Here is a 16,251-nt window from a genome sequence, read left to right as displayed (position 1 = left end):
AAAGTAATTTGGAGAATTCTTGATATTCAAGTTTTATAATAAGACAGTTAGACAATATTTATATTTAATATTTATAATAATATATATATGATTAATAAGAATAAGAATAGGAATAAGTGTGATTAAAGGTGTTTATACTTATAAAAAAAAAAAAAAAGTACAAGAATTGTAGACAAAGTGTTAATATCTTGAAAGAGTAATACGATGAATTAATTTGGTAATTTTTCTTTTTCAATAAGAATATAATAAGTTAATATTTATTTATAATAATTGATATAAGTTAAAAAGTTTTAATAATATAGTAAATAGTACGGATGGATAAGATTAATAATAATATATCAAAGAAAGGTGAAATAAGAGATAAAAAAGATCCTAATTCTAATATAAATAATAGAATTAGTTCATCAAATAAGAATATTATTAATAAAAAATATGGTAAAATTAAACAAGCTGGAGGTAGAAATATATGGAGTAAATTACTTTTTACTTGGATTACACCATGGATGTGGAAGTTTCTAGATGGATGTATAAATACAGATGATTTACTACATCTACCAAATAAAGATAATATAGTTGATTGGACTAGTAGATTAGAGGATGCTGTAAATGATGAAGAAAAAAGAAGTAAATTAAGAGCAAGAAAATTAAGAATTGCAAGACCTCTAATAAAAGTATTTTGGTTACAAGGTTTATTAGTAACATTATTAAAGGTATTTTATGATATTTTACAAACCTTGGCTACTTTAGCATTAAGAAGTTTTGTAGCAAGTATAGAACCAAATACAGGCAATATAACTATAGAAGAACATGAAATTAAAACATCATGGTGTAATAAAATGGCTATTTTATTTATTATATTAACTCTTTTAAAGATATTTGTTGAGAGTCAATATAGTTATTGGTGTGGTAGAGTTAGTTTAAGAATTCAAGGAGCTTTAATTTCAATGACATTTCGTAGAGTAGTACATTGGAAAGCTCTTGCAATAACTTCCAGTGATTCAGCAGATATTGGTAAATCAGCAAGAAAATCAATGATACTTAGACATGCTGAAGCTAGGAAAATTCAAGATAAAGAAGCTGTTGCATCTTCTAATATATTTAATTTGATTGTTGTTGATGCTTTAGCAGTTGAAGGATTTTTAATAAATACTATAGAATGTCTTGTATTTCCATTTAGATTAATTGTTGCTTTTTTTGTACTTAAAGATATATTAGGTACTACAACAACTGCATGTGGTATGGCAACATTAATAATATTATTAATAATTTCATTTTCATGTCAAATAATAGCTTCTTCTTATAAAGCTCCTTTTATGAATGCTAGGGATAAACGTATTGATCGTTGTCATGAAGTATTGAGTGAAGTTCGTACCCTTCAAATGATGGGTTTACAAGAAATAGCTAATGAAAGAGTTATGTTATATAGAAATATGGAGACTAGAGCAAATAAGATACGTACAACATTATCATTAATTGGGAGTTGGATTGGATATCAAATGTCTAGTGTAGCTCAATTAGTATTATTTTTAATGGCAGTATATTATGGTATTAATATGGCTTATAAAGATAATATACCCTTAGTTATACCAGCATCTGTTGGTGTAACAACTTTAAAAGTTTTATTTTCATTATTAGGTCCTTGTAGAAATCTTTCTATGTATTCATTTGCAACTATTGAAGCTATTATTTCTTTCTATAGATTTGAATCATTTATAAGATCTAGACCATTAGATTTAAGACATTCAGATCCTCCAAAGAGTAAAGAACTTAATTTATCTAATATAGATAATATAAGATATAAATATTCAAGAATATTACAAAATATATATGATAGAGATAAATGGGAAAGTATAGAGATTGATAAGAATAATATTAATTCTAGAAATAATAAATCTAAAGGAAGTGAATATCTTGGATATTTGAAATATAATATATATAATAATTTAGATAAGAATAATGATATATTAGATGATGAAGGTAATGTAGAATATCCATTATTAATAAATGAGAAATATAAAGAATATAATAATATTGAGAGTGGAGATAATACAAATATTAAGGATAATATAATTTATCCAAAGGTTCAGATTATATTAATGAGAGATGCATGTTATACATGGTGTAAAGATATTCGTAATAGGAATTCAAATAGAATTAGAGATAAGAATGATAATTTGAATGAAATGAAATCTAATTTAAAGATAAATAATTCTAATATTAAGAATATAAATACAAATGGTTTAATAAAATCTAATTGTGGATTAATAGTTTCAAATTCATTATATGATAATAGATTTAAATTAAGAAATATAAATTTATCTTTAACTTTAGGAGAGACAATTATAGTTGTTGGTTCTCCTGGTAGTGGAAAGACATCACTTATGAATGCAATTTTAGATGAAATTGTTAAAGAGAATGGTACAGCTTTTGTTCAACCCCGTGAAGCTAGGAAACCTATTGCATACGCTTCTCAGATCCCTTGGATACCAAATGGAAGTATAAAGAATACTATAATATTTGGTAGGAAACTTAATCAACGTAAATATGATATTATAGTAGATTGTTGTCAATTAAATAAGGATTTTTCAACTTGGCAAGATGGTGATTCTAGAGTTGTTGATGAAGGTGGTTTTTCACTTAGTGGAGGACAAAGGGCAAGGATATGTCTTGCTAGGGCATTATATTCTTTACCAGATATTTTATTTGGAGATATAGGAGAGAATTTAGGTACAAATAATATAGATAAATTTGATGAAGATATATTAAATAATTTAGATGGTAAATTTCAAAATATTATAAATATAGAATCTGAAAGTATTTCAAATTCAACTAGATTAAATTTGGAATCAGATGTAAAATCTTCTAATATAGATCAATTATATAAATTATCTTCATCTGATATAAATAAATTACAATATTCAAGAAATGATACTAATAATTTTATATCTAATAATGGATTAGATATAGATAAAAAAATAAATAATTCTCAATATAATGAATTTAATAAATATTCTACAATTAATAATATTAATATGAATAATTATAATATAAATACAAATATAGGATCACCTTTAATAAAGAAATCAACAATAAATATTTATAAATCTATTGATATGAATTATTTAAATGATGAAGAATCTATATTATATCTTTTGGATGATATATTTATTAGTTTAGATCCTGGTGTTAGTCAGATTATATTTAGAAAATTATTTGGATCAGATGGATTATTAAGAAGAGTTGGTACGATATTATCTATTGATTTTTCTAATCTTTCATTTCTAATGAAGTCAATGAGAAAAACATCTCTATCCTTTAAACCAAACATTCTTGTTTTAGATGATGGTATGATTACTTTTTATGGTTGTTATCAACGTTATATTTCAGAATGGTGTAATCAGAAAGATTCTGATTATTTATCAAATCAAAATATAGATGATATTGTAGATGAAGATGATAATATAGAAGATGATGATAATATAAATAGTATTACATTACCATATCCAATAAGTACTAGTACAAAAACTGAAACTTTAAGGAAAGTTATGGAAAGAGAGGGACGTTTTATGGGTATAGTTTCTAAAAAAACTTATTTTTGGTATTTTTCAAAATTACAATGGAACTGGACATTTGGTTTATTATTCCTATGTTTTGCTAAAACAATGTTTGATAAAGGTACTGATTATTATATGGGAATTTATACATCTAGATCTCCTTCAAATGATGTTTTATTATCTATATCAGAAGCAAAGAAATTTGCATTTAATTATACTTTTCTAGTATTTATTCAATTACTTGTAAGTGCTATGGTATTTATTGGAGAAGCATTCTGTGGTCTTAAGGCTGCAACAAGTATACATAATGATATTTTGGTTAAGGTACTCAGTGCACCATTATACTTTTTTGATTCTAATCCAGTAAGTAGAGTCATTAGTAGATTTAGTGCAGATCAATTAATGATGGATAATGTACCAGCTATGAAAATAGCTGCAGTACTTGTAGGTGGAATGAATGTTATGTTTCAATGTTGCATTGTTTTATATGTGGCTCCTCTTTCTATTATTTTATTTCCTTTGATAAGTTTTGGAATATATTTAGCTGTAGCTAGATACTTTTCTAGATCTTCTAGAGAGATTCAGAGAATGTGTTTAGTTCTATATTCTCCTCTTTGTGGTGTATTTTCTGAAGCAATGAGTGGGGGACCTATTATAAGATCTTTTAGAGCACAAAGCCATTATATGATGCAAGGAAATGAGATTATAGATTTAGTACAAAGGGCTAAATTTATGCAATTATGTTCTAAAGAGTGGTCTTCTTTAAGAACTCAACTTTTAACATTTCCTCTTACTGTCCTAACATCTAAAGTTCTTCAAACATTACTTGTATCTACTGGTTTCAAATTTTTTTGTAAAATACTTGAAACAAGTAATATAAATACTCAAAATAGTCAATCTGGAATTATTGGAGCTGGTGTTACAGGTATAGCATTGTATTATTCCGAATCTATTGCATCTAATATAGGTATGGTTATAACTTCATATGTTAATATGGAGAAAGAGATGATATCTGCTGAGAGGTTACATCAATATGATGAAACATTAACATTGGAATTATCTTATGATCAGACAATTTGTAAGGTTGATAATAACTTAGATTTAACAAATTCAAAATTAAATAATGATATAAATAAATGTAAAGGAGTAAAAATTAAAAATCTTCAAGTTAGATATCGTCGACCAAATAGTAAGCCCACAGATAATATAGATGATATGTATTTCCCTCCATCATTAGATAATATGTCAGCTTTAACTGGGCCAAATGAGCATATTGGGGTAATTGGAAGAACAGGTAGTGGTAAATCAACATTTTTACAATCTATTCTAGGACTTGTTCCAATTACAAAGGGTCAAATTTTATTAGATGGTGTACCTATTAATCAAATATTACCTGAAGTAAAACGTAAGATTATTGGAGTATTACCACAAGTACCTCTTATTCTAAAAGGATGGACAGTAAGAAATTTTCTAGATCCAGATTCAAAACATTCTAATGATGACTTATGGAATGCTATTAATATATGTGGTCTCTCAAGTTTGATTAGTTCTCTTCCTGGTAACAAGATGCTAGATGCAGTTATTGTCCCTGATACTAGTAATTCTAATAATCAATATAATTCTATACCTATAGGAAATGATATTAATGCAGATGATGGGAGATCTTTATCAGACTCTCAACTACGTTATTTATCATTAGCTCGTTTACTTATTTCTGCTAAAAATTATCGACTTATACTTGTTGATGAACCTCCACCTGATGTTAATGATGATACTGCAAATTATGTACCTATTCATCAATTATTACGTAAATATTTTCCTCATTGTACTGTATTTGTTGTAGCTCATCATGCTGCTTCTTTACAAAATTGCAATAAAGTTTGGGTTATAGGTCATGGAAAGATACTTCATGAAACAAGCTTAAACTCAAATTTTACTCAAGATGAAATAATGCAATTATGTAGTAATGCAGAACTAGAAGTAAATAGTGGAAAGACAAACATAATAAAGAATTAATATTAGAATACAAAGTTATTTTCTTTTATTACTATTATTATTATCTACTCAAGATTTACAAGCTAATTACCAATTACTTAAATATTCTTTATATTACATTATATCCTATCTATTATCTTTTTGTTGAATATATGATTAATATACTTAAATTAATTCATTTCAATATCTTCATATACAATATTATCAATGTATTCCTTTTATTTTATTTGAAACTCTATGTAAAGTAATAATAAAATATGATACCTAAATATAAAAGATATAAATAAATTCAAGTTATATCAAATGTTAAATTTAAACTTTTAAGGAATTATCAAAACTGAGAGCTATATATAAATACTTTTTTTTTTCTAGAGAACCCTAATTTCATCTATATCCTATATTATTTACACTTTATTACTCATTAAATATAAATATTAATAAAGACTATTATGTATGTCATAGTCTTTTTATAAAGTAATATTGGAATATAAAAAATTTTTTTTCTTTATGTCTTATTATTAGATATTAATATTTTATTAGGACAATCTTTAGACTTAGGTCATTAATTTTTTGGAAATAATTAGATATTCTAGATATAAAAAGTTTCTAATGTGATTACTAAAAAATAAGAGTGACGTTAGTAATCCTTAAATTAAGTTTTATTGTCAATAACTTAACATATTCATAATTATCATCTTTTTATTAATTTATTTATATTTCCATACAAAATCTATTTGCATGGATTAAGCGCGTAATAGTTAATAGTTACTATTTAATACCGGGTATCAGCAAGAATTTGTGCTACAATATTATTTAGCGCCTATGCAGTAGGGAAAAAGTTGTTAAAAGTCATTAAATAGAAGATAAAAAGAAAAATTAACATACTTTGAATATATTAGAAATATAAGGGGTTTGGAATAGATATAATTGTTTGTTAAATTCCAATTTAACTTAATGAAGATATCAAGATTAACAATATTGACTAGAATTAATGAGTGTATATCTAATTATAAATCTTTCCTAACTTTTAATTGGGTAAAGTCATATCTCGATGAAAGTAACTTAATATCAAAAAAAACTTTACCTAGTATGAATGGTTTGGAGTGGTTTGAAGAAGAAATTGAAAGAGCCAGTAATAAACTATTTATGAATATCAATAAATCTAAAAGATCTATTTGGATTCAATTATTATTAGCAAACAAGAATACTATTATATTAGTTATATTTCTTAAGATTCTAAATTTATTGATATCTTCTATAGTTTCTTTTTTATTAAGTGAATATTTTAGAGTGAGTGGATCAATGAAATCTATTAAGTTAGGATGTTATGCTATATTTGCATATATATTAAAGCTAATTACAGAATCACAAAGTCGTTATTATAGTGCTAATCTAGGAATTATAATTGAATCATCTTTAATTAAACTAGCTTATCATCGTATTCTTAACATAATGGGAAATGATACAATAATAAGATCTAATAATTCGAACTGTATATTACCAAAAGATAAGAATTTAAATACATTAAATATTATATTAGCAGATTGTGCAAGTTGTCCAAATTTTTTGACTTCTTTATTAGATATTTTTGTACTTCCAATAAGAGTATTGTTTACTTGGATACTATTGAAACAACAAGTTGGATCTGCAGCAACAACTGCTATTTTTACATTTTTACTTATGTTTATATTTAGTTTTATTTTTCAAATACTTGGTGTATTAATGAAGGCTCCATTTATGAAATATAGAGATCGTAGGTTAGAAAGATCACATGAAGTTTTAAGACAAGTTAGTTTTGTACAATTGTTGGATTTGAATAAGATAGAATATAATAAAATATTGGAACTTAGGAGAAGAGAAGCTTTTTACAATGGTTTAAGGGTTGTAATTTCTCAGATAGGAAGTTTTTTAGATTATCATACAGAAAGTGTAACTCAACTAGTTCTATTTTTAAATTATGTTTATAAAATAATTCCAACTTCAAATAATTCCAATTTGTCTTTAAAAAGCTTTTCACCTAAGGGAATAGCAATTTTGCAAATTTTATATTCAATGATTTCAATTCGTGGTATTTTATCTTTATTAATTGATGGGTTCATTTCAATGAAGAGATTCCAATCATTTCTCAATAAGACAGATAATAGTCAGAATAAAGGTAATAAATATGATTCACTTTCAAATACATTAAGTTTTGAATCTCGCTCAATATATTCTATATTTAACTCACTTCCATATTCACATATTAATGAAATATTGGTTAATGTGCAGAATGTATCTCTTTTTCGGGATTCTGTAGAAAACTTTCCCCCAATAATTAATAATATTAATCTCAAAATCTATAAAGGTAACAAAGTTTTTATTTTAGGAGACTCTGGATCAGGTAAGACAACTTTTATTCATGCTGTTCTAAATACTTGTAGGGTCACTTTAACTGGAAATATTTTTGTATATCATCTAAAATACAAGTTACCTATTGGATATGTATCTCAAAATCCTTGGATACCTAGTGGAACAATTCGTTCAATTATTATATTTGGAGTACCTTATAATGCTAGACAGTATTTCAGAGTCATTGAATGTTGCAAACTTTCTACTGACTTTAATCAATGGGCTGATGGAGATATGAAGGTAATTGATGAAGGAGGAAGTACTTTAAGTGGTGGACAGAAGGCTAGAATTTGTTTAGCAAGAGTTTTATATTCTTTTCTTGACTGTATTGAAATTTGGGAAAATAATAAAGGGGAATTAAAAGACTATTCAGGCTCTGAAGAATTAAGTAGTCTAAAATTTTCTGCCCCTCTTTTGTTCATATTAGATGATATTTTTTCCAGCTTAGACCCTATTATATCTAGAGATATTTTTGAAAATTTGTTTGGGACTAATGGGTTGTTAAAAAATTCTACGGTGATCACTACTCTTGATCCAGAAATTTTAAGTAACTCATTTAAAAATATTTTAGAAGGGTTAAATGTTACATTGAATAAAGATATAGATAATAATCTGAATTCTGATAAAAACAATAGTGAATATATATTTTATAAACTTGAAAATAGGGAATTTCATAAAATTTATAATATAGAGACAATATTTAATCTGAATAATAAAATTATAAAGAATTATTCTATAAAATTAGAAGATAAATATTCCACTGATTTAATTAGTCAGTCAGATACTGGCATACTTGAAAATTCTACTAACTCTTGCGTTCCAGAAAATTTAAATTTAAATACATGCAATAATTTAGAAATTAAATCTAGAAGTATCTCAAGTATGGTTGATAAAGTTTCAACAAAAGGCTATGTTTCTAGATCATCTTACAAATGGTATTTGAACAATATTGGATATATATTTACTATTATTATTTTTTTATTAGCAATTTTAAAATCTGCAATTACTAAATTTAGTGATTATCTCCTTTCTCAATATCCACAAAATCCTATATTATTAGAAACTCACTTATTTACATATACAATAGTTTCTATAGTAGGTTTAATAGTAAGTGGTCTTTTATATATTATGGAAGCTTTTGGAGGTCTATATATTGCTCATAAAATTCATTTAAAACTTTTGAAAAGTGCTTTTGAAGGTCCAACAGAGTTGTTTCCATTATCTAATACTTTAAGTCGTTTAGGTGGTGATTTATTAGTTGTGGATACTTGTATTATTAAATCGATAATTACAGTACTATTACCAGGCTTAGAAATTTGTACAAAACTATCTATAATTATTTACAAATTTCCATATTTTTTATTAATTGCATTTATATGGATATATTATGTTTTAACTCCAATTTGCTTAAAATTTATTGTTTCTTATAGGGAATATCAGAGATTTGTATTATCTACGTCTTCAACATTATGTGGATATTTCTCTAACACTCAAGCTGGGTCTATAACAATTTCGATGTTATTCAAGGAAAACTATCTCATGAGTAAGGCAACTAAATGTATGTATGATCTTGCTAAATTACATTTAATTCAATTGGGAGCTTCCCAGTGGGCTGGTTTCTGGTTAAATATCTTCTTGACTCCATTTGGAATATTGTTAAATATTTCTTTACTCCTTATTATTAAGATTTATCTGGTACTTATAGGATATTTAATAATTCAAGAAGATACAGATACCTTGGGATCGAAATCTGGACTTGTTCTTTTATGTATAATGTACTCGATGACTATAGCAGAATCTATATCAGCTTTCATGTATAAATTCGTCCAAATGGAAAAGGAGATGTGCTCTGTTGAAAGAATATACAATTATATATGTACTAAACAAAATACAAGAAAATTTCTTAAGAAACTAGCTAGTAATAGTTCAGAACAAGGACAAATTCCAAATTATTATTACAAATATCCTGAAATAGAACCTCTACTAGAGATAAATGATAAATTTAGAGATGTTCCAAATAAGGGACTTTTTATTAATAATATAACCGTTTTTTATACAAAAAAAAGTGAAAATTATGAATTAGATCAGGATAATTGCACTTCTTTGTTGAGTGATTTACCTATATTGAGAATTACAAGGAATTTGACAGTATATCCAGGTAATATAGTAGGAATAATAGGGAGAACTGGATCTGGGAAATCAACTTTGTTCAATGCAATAATGGGGGTAGCACCATTTATTCAAGGGCATATATATTTAGATGGCAAATTATTACAAAAGAGAAATTCTAAGAATATTGGGATTCTTCCACAAACAAGTGTTATTTTTAAAGGAACAACAATTAGATCACTACTTGATCCTTTTGAAGAATATCCTGACTCCTCTATATGGACAGCTTTGAATATTTGTCAACTTGATGTACTTATTGGAAATTTAACTCATGGATTAGATACAGTAATTGTCCTTGAAAGTGATTGTATCAATAGATCTAGAGTTACAAAAGAAGAATATCAATTCTCATCATCCCAGATCAAGTATTTGTCTTTTATTAGAATCCTTCTTAATTGTCATAAATATAAAGTGATTTTAATTGATGAGCCTCCCTTAACTGTCAATTTTACTGTAAATTCTAATATTCAAATCTCAGTTGGAATTGAATCGTTGATTATTCAGTGTTTTAAACATTGTTCAGTTTTAATTATTACTCACAACCCTAAAGTATTAGACTCTTGCAATATCATTTGGCTTTTTAAAAAAAAGAGTTTAGAAGTTATTCCTAAAAAGAAAGACAATTATTTAGAAGTATGGGATAAATTATAGTAGTTCTAATATTATTGTAGGAAATGGTTACATCCTTACTCCAATTTAGTTAAAAGATATTTACATATTTTTAAATTTTACATTATAATTTTGTTCATTGTATAATTTGAACTTTAAATCCTTAATTTTGGAAAATTTTTAGAACCCCAAAATAATTGTAACCAAATACCAGTTTTTCTCTTTTTCATATATAACATTGGTTTCAAAGGCTCTTGAAACGACTGCACCTTTTTCCTTATATATAACAATTATATAGCTAAAGTTACAGTATAATATTTGTCTCCTATTATAGATAGCTAAATAAATACAATTTATTTTTACTGAAAGTGGAAAATAATAGTTCTATACTTAGTCTATTCTAATTTATGGGATTTTATGTAGTAAAAGTATAATGATGAAGATAAATATAGTAAAAATAACTCCTGCTTATTTTTAACAAGTAGAGGAATATTCTATAGGCTTTTGAAACCCTGATTATAATTGTATCTGCAAGTTTAAATCCTAAAATCTCTACTTAATTTGGTTGTAATATCAGAACCCCGTGTACCGCCATTAAAGAGTTCAATGTTAGCGGTCAGATACTTAAACTAAATACCCAGAGTTGACTGGTTATTAAACTTGTAGCTGATAGAATTGCATTCAGTAAATACAGAAGTAAGTATAAACTCCTATATATAGGGGTATATGCATAAAATGCAAGGTCTAAGGGATGTATGGGATTTATTGTTCTTCTCTTTCATTTCACCATATATTCTCCCGACATATAACTCCTCAATAAAATCTTTGGATGATCTGCCAGTTTTATTTAAATCTGATAACTTACAATATTGGGTAAAGCGAATATCAGATGCATTTGATTATGAGGAGTATTACTCAATGTACAAGAGACATGGATTCTGTATTTATGCTGCATTATTTTGGTCACTCTGGAAACCCTTCCTTGCTACTCTCTCTTTAAGACTTTTGTTTGATATTGCAGGGTTGTTTTCACTCTTTGGGATCTCTTTATTCTCTTTTTCTTCAACAAAGAGAGGTACCTTATCTTCAGTATTGTATATCTTTATATCAATCTTAGTGAAGTCTCTCATTGATTGTCATTCTAGATTTTTAATTGCAAGATTTTGCATAAAAATTGAAGGTTCATTGATATTGATAGCTTTAGACAGAGTTATTCGTCATAAAGATATATATACAGAAATTCCCTTGACAGCAACATATATGGTGAAAGGAGGTGATAACCCCATGTCATGTAGAAAGTCATTATTGCTAAGACAGAGAGAAGTTAAATTTAATAGCAGCAATGCAGCTAATCAATCATCTAATGTATTTAATTTAATTGTAGGAGACGCTTTAGCAATAGAACACTTTCTAAGCTGTCTTGTTGATTTAATTCTATTACCTATTCGCTTGTTCCTAGCATGGTGTACATTAACAACATTACTTGGAGCATCTTCTGCATTTCCAGCAATTTTAACATTTTCAATAGTTTTATTTTTAAGCTTCCTCTTTGAGATAATTGGAGCACTAAATAAGGAACCGTTTATGAGTAAAAGAGATGAAAGAATTGATAGATGCCATGAAGTACTTAGTGATATACGTTCAATTAGAACTGCAGGACTGGAAGATGTAGTAATAAAGAGAATTACAAAGTCGAGAATACAAGAGATGTTTTGGAATAAAAAAAGGTTTATATTTAGTAGAATCGCCAGTTTTTTTGATTATCATTTAAAGAGCTACTCTCAATATGTATTATTCGTTACATTTCTTTATTATATTGTAAAATATCCGGAATTATACAAGAGTTCCTATTCTATATCAACTGGAGCTACAGCTCTACAAGTTCTAATGCAATTGTCTTCTGGAATAAGGGCTTTACCAACTAACATTATTGAGGGTACTATTTCATTGCAAAGATATGCAACTTTTATAAAAACTCATCCAGTAAAGAAATCTAAAAATTTGGAAACTACCAATACTTCCAAGAATCAAGAATGTAATGAGGATTATGAGTATCAGAATTTGATCCCTTCAGAAGGCTGCAAATGTAATAGATACCTTTCAGACAGTTGTTCAAGTTTAATGAGAAGTTCTGAGGAATCCTTGATTTACCAATCTAATACTATTGTATCTGTTAGAAATGGGATATTTTCTTGGGATAGTAGTGTTAACTGTCGATATGTTACAAATATTAATAAAGCAACATTATTAGATATCAACTTTAGTGTAAAATTAGGGGAATGTGTATTTTTAGTAGGAGAGCCAGGATGTGGAAAATCCTCTTTAATAAAGGCTGTATTAGATGAAATATATCCAATTTCAGCTGAGGTATTTGTTCAGCCAAGAACTGCAAATAGTGCTATTGCTTATGCTTCCCAATTACCTTGGATTCCTAGTGGAAGCATAAGATCAATTATTGTATTTGGTAGAGAGTGGGATGAACAGAAGTATTCTTTAGTTGTTAATTGTTGTCAGTTAAATAAAGATTTTGAATCTTGGCAAGATGGTGATCTACGTACTGTAGATGAAGGAGGTTTTTCTTTAAGTGGAGGTCAGAGGGCAAGAATATCACTAGCTAGAGCTTTATACTCCCTCCCCTTAGAGGCATCAAAAAACTTAAGAAGTGATGAATCATTAGACCCATATATAATAAAAGCATGGGAATCTGTGTTATACTTGTTTGATGATATATTTGTCAGTATAGATCCTAGAGTTGGAAGTCACATATTCAGAAGACTTTTTGGGAAAAATGGACTACTTGTAAATATGGCAACTATTGTATCAATAAGTATTGACAGCTTGCATCATTACATGACTCAAATGAGGCTTGATGGATACAATAGAAATGAGTTGAGTACAGATAATAATACTAATTTGAATAACTCAACAATACCATATACAAAACAACTGATGTTTACTGTGATTGTGATGAACGATGGTAGAATTCACTGGACTGGAAGTTATGATGAATATATTCAAGATAAATATTGCAGAGATCAATTAATAGCTGTAGAAGATATAGAAGTGGAAGAAACCAAGTATCCTGTGCCAATTATAAGATCTGCTTCATTTTCTGGAACGGCACCTAGTTCTACTAATGAAGAGCAAAAATCTTTGAATACTCCAAAAAGTATTACTAGTTCATTTGTAGTCACAAAGTCTGAACATAGCGATAAACAGAAATTTGATAATGAAGCCAATACAAAGCTACCAAGTGAAAACTGTAAAGGTAGAGTTAGTGGGAAATCCTATCGTTGGTATTTGGGTCTACTTGGAATTCCATGGGTAATTATTTTTCTGGTAGGATGTATATTGAAGGTTGCAATAGATAGAATGTTGGAACTAACTTTGGTAAATAAATCTGCTAATATAGAAATATCAAGATCTGCACAGTCTACATATAATTTATGTATTCAGCTAACAGTATCTCTTCTCATTGAAAGTTTAATTAGCTTCTTAATTTTTATTGGAGAAGCTCTAGCGGGGATTAATGCAGCTATGAAATCACATGAAGCTTTTTTAAGTAAAGTTGTATTAGCTCCATTTTGGTTCTATGATGTCAACTCTATAGGCCGGATACTTAATAGATTTAGTTCAGATATGTTGGCTATAGACAATTGCATTATCAGGAGAATTACAGCAGTTATATTCCCAGTTCTTTCATTTTTATTTAATTTCATATTTGTAGCCTTTAAGGTTCCGCAAACTATATTATTTGAATTTTTAATCGTTTTTTTAACCGTCAAGTTTATAGCACGTTCATTTATTGCAACATATAGAGATGCTCAGCGATGTGCATTACTAGCCCAGTCTCCTTTATGTAGTACATTTTCAGAGTCACTTAGTGGAGCTTCAATAATACGTGCTTACAGAGTTGAACAGCTTTACTTAGATAAATGTCTGGAATTTGTTAACAAACTTCAAAGAGCTCGTCTATTGCAGCATGCAGCATGCCAGTGGGCAGGAATTAGGCTTCAATTTATTTCAGCACCATTATCACTTGTAGTGCCAATATTTGACTTATTTTTTCCTACTTCAAGAGAAACCTTGATTATGCCTTTAACGTACTCTATTACATTTGCGGAGAGTATCAATGACATTATATTCAGGTTGATGAGCTTAGAAAAGGATATGTGTTCTGTAGAACGCGTATATGAGTATATTAGACAATTAAAAGATGATGAAGTAAATCAACCTCATATTCTTTTTGGGAACTCTGTAATACCAGATGAACGCTCAGGGATTGTAATATCTGATCTAGAAGTAAGATATAGACGTCCTATTGAAAAACCAGATAATTACCATTTAAATATAGATGGAAAGAAGACAAAATCTGTGGATTCAATGTACTTTGCAGCTACACTACGAAATATTAATCAAATTGCAGGTCCAAATGATCATATAGGTATTGTTGGAAGGACAGGTAGTGGAAAGTCAACATTTATTATGGCTCTACTAGGTCTGGTACCAACAACAAAAGGTAATATTTATTTGGATGGTATACCAATTAACCAGTTACCATCTTCCACAAAAAGAAAATTGGTTGGAGTATTACCACAAGTTCCCTTACTACTTAAAGGCTGGACTGTAAGAGACTTTTTAGATCCTGAAAGACAAAGATCTTCAGAAGATCTTTGGGAGGCACTAAGAATATGTGGATTATCTAGTACTATAAGGTCTTTGCCAGGTGAGAAGATGCTTGATACAATTCTAGTTCCTGACATAGACATAAATGCAATTCACGAGGTTGGTGTCCAAGAACTACAAACCGAGTATGAAGAGCAAAATCATTGTATTGCAAATGCTAGAAGTAATATTACAGACTTAGTTGCTAAGTACTTATCAGACTCTCAGCTTAGATACTTATCTCTAGCTCGTCTAGTCGTAAATGCTAGAGACTACAGAATGATATTGGTTGATGAACCTCCTCCAGATATAAGTGATGAGCAGATTTGTGGGAAAGCATGTTACATCCCAGTTCATGAACTATTAAGAACCTACTTCCCTCATTGCACAGTTTTTGTAGTAGCTCATCATGCTGCATCTTTACAAAAGTGCAACAAGATCTGGGTACTTGGGGGAGGTACGATTAAGACAGTTATTAATTCAACTGGAATAATTAGACAAAGTGACTTAGCTAGCCTACTAAAAAATCACTAATACCAGTTTATTTTAAAATAGCACAATAAGCTGCGAATTTAAATATATGTATTTCTTCATGAGTATGACAGGTCACTTTTTTTAGAGACTTACCTAGAAAGTATATAGTATATAATTTATACATACTTTTTTTTAATATTTACATTAGTTTATATTTCTTTTTCTATAATTGGGATATTTTTCAATGGCTAAAAATCTTAAAGCGGGAATTTTCTTTCGTGGGGTACCGGATTTCCACTTAGAATAGGGAATTAGAAATCCCAATCCCTCCAAAAGTTGTTAATTATAGAAATAAGATTAAAGGAGATTTAAAAGAAGAGGCAGCAGTTCATTTTAT

General features: G+C 27.9%; 3 protein-coding genes across 3 annotated transcripts, besides 15 other annotated features; all 3 read left to right on the top strand.

Moving 5' to 3' along the window:
- Positions 1-53: 53 nt before the first annotated feature.
- Positions 54-98: a sequence feature (AT_rich).
- Positions 99-239: 141 nt separating this feature from the next.
- Positions 240-301: a sequence feature (AT_rich).
- Positions 302-314: 13 nt separating this feature from the next.
- Positions 315-5,570, top strand: CMU_010020 (ABC transporter family protein; the record flags this gene model as incomplete). Its single annotated transcript, XM_002140823.1, has 1 exon — positions 315-5,570. The coding sequence occupies one exon, from the start codon at positions 315-317 to the stop codon at positions 5,568-5,570; it is 5,256 nt and encodes a 1,751-aa protein (XP_002140859.1).
- Positions 414-434: a sequence feature (AT_rich).
- Positions 1,247-1,269: a sequence feature (AT_rich).
- Positions 1,923-1,946: a sequence feature (AT_rich).
- Positions 2,968-3,062: a sequence feature (AT_rich).
- Positions 5,571-5,969: 399 nt separating the features above from the next.
- Positions 5,970-5,991: a sequence feature (AT_rich).
- A 42-nt stretch (positions 5,992-6,033) lies between these two features.
- Positions 6,034-6,088: a sequence feature (AT_rich).
- A 157-nt stretch (positions 6,089-6,245) lies between these two features.
- Positions 6,246-6,268: a sequence feature (AT_rich).
- A 235-nt stretch (positions 6,269-6,503) lies between these two features.
- On the top strand, positions 6,504-10,757 carry CMU_010010 (ABC transporter family protein; the record flags this gene model as incomplete). Its single annotated transcript, XM_002140822.1, has 1 exon — positions 6,504-10,757. One exon carries the CDS (start codon positions 6,504-6,506, stop codon positions 10,755-10,757), a length of 4,254 nt encoding a protein of 1,417 aa, XP_002140858.1.
- Positions 7,211-7,253: a sequence feature (A-rich).
- Positions 7,495-7,523: a sequence feature (AT_rich).
- Positions 8,646-8,681: a sequence feature (AT_rich).
- Positions 8,891-8,921: a sequence feature (AT_rich).
- Positions 10,758-10,813: 56 nt separating the features above from the next.
- Positions 10,814-10,849: a sequence feature (AT_rich).
- A 601-nt stretch (positions 10,850-11,450) lies between these two features.
- On the top strand, positions 11,451-15,914 carry CMU_010000 (ABC transporter family protein; the record flags this gene model as incomplete). The annotated part of the gene is made up of 1 exon (XM_002140821.1): positions 11,451-15,914. The coding sequence occupies one exon, from the start codon at positions 11,451-11,453 to the stop codon at positions 15,912-15,914; it is 4,464 nt and encodes a 1,487-aa protein (XP_002140857.1).
- A 108-nt stretch (positions 15,915-16,022) lies between these two features.
- Positions 16,023-16,071: a sequence feature (AT_rich).
- Between the last annotated feature and the right edge of the window lie 180 nt (positions 16,072-16,251).

Source organism: Cryptosporidium muris, genomic scaffold (genome assembly GCF_000006515.1).
Source record: "Cryptosporidium muris RN66 scf_1106632373431 genomic scaffold, whole genome shotgun sequence".
Lineage (NCBI taxonomy): Eukaryota > Apicomplexa > Conoidasida > Eucoccidiorida > Cryptosporidiidae > Cryptosporidium > Cryptosporidium muris.
This window is presented reverse-complemented; position numbering and strand designations above follow the sequence as displayed.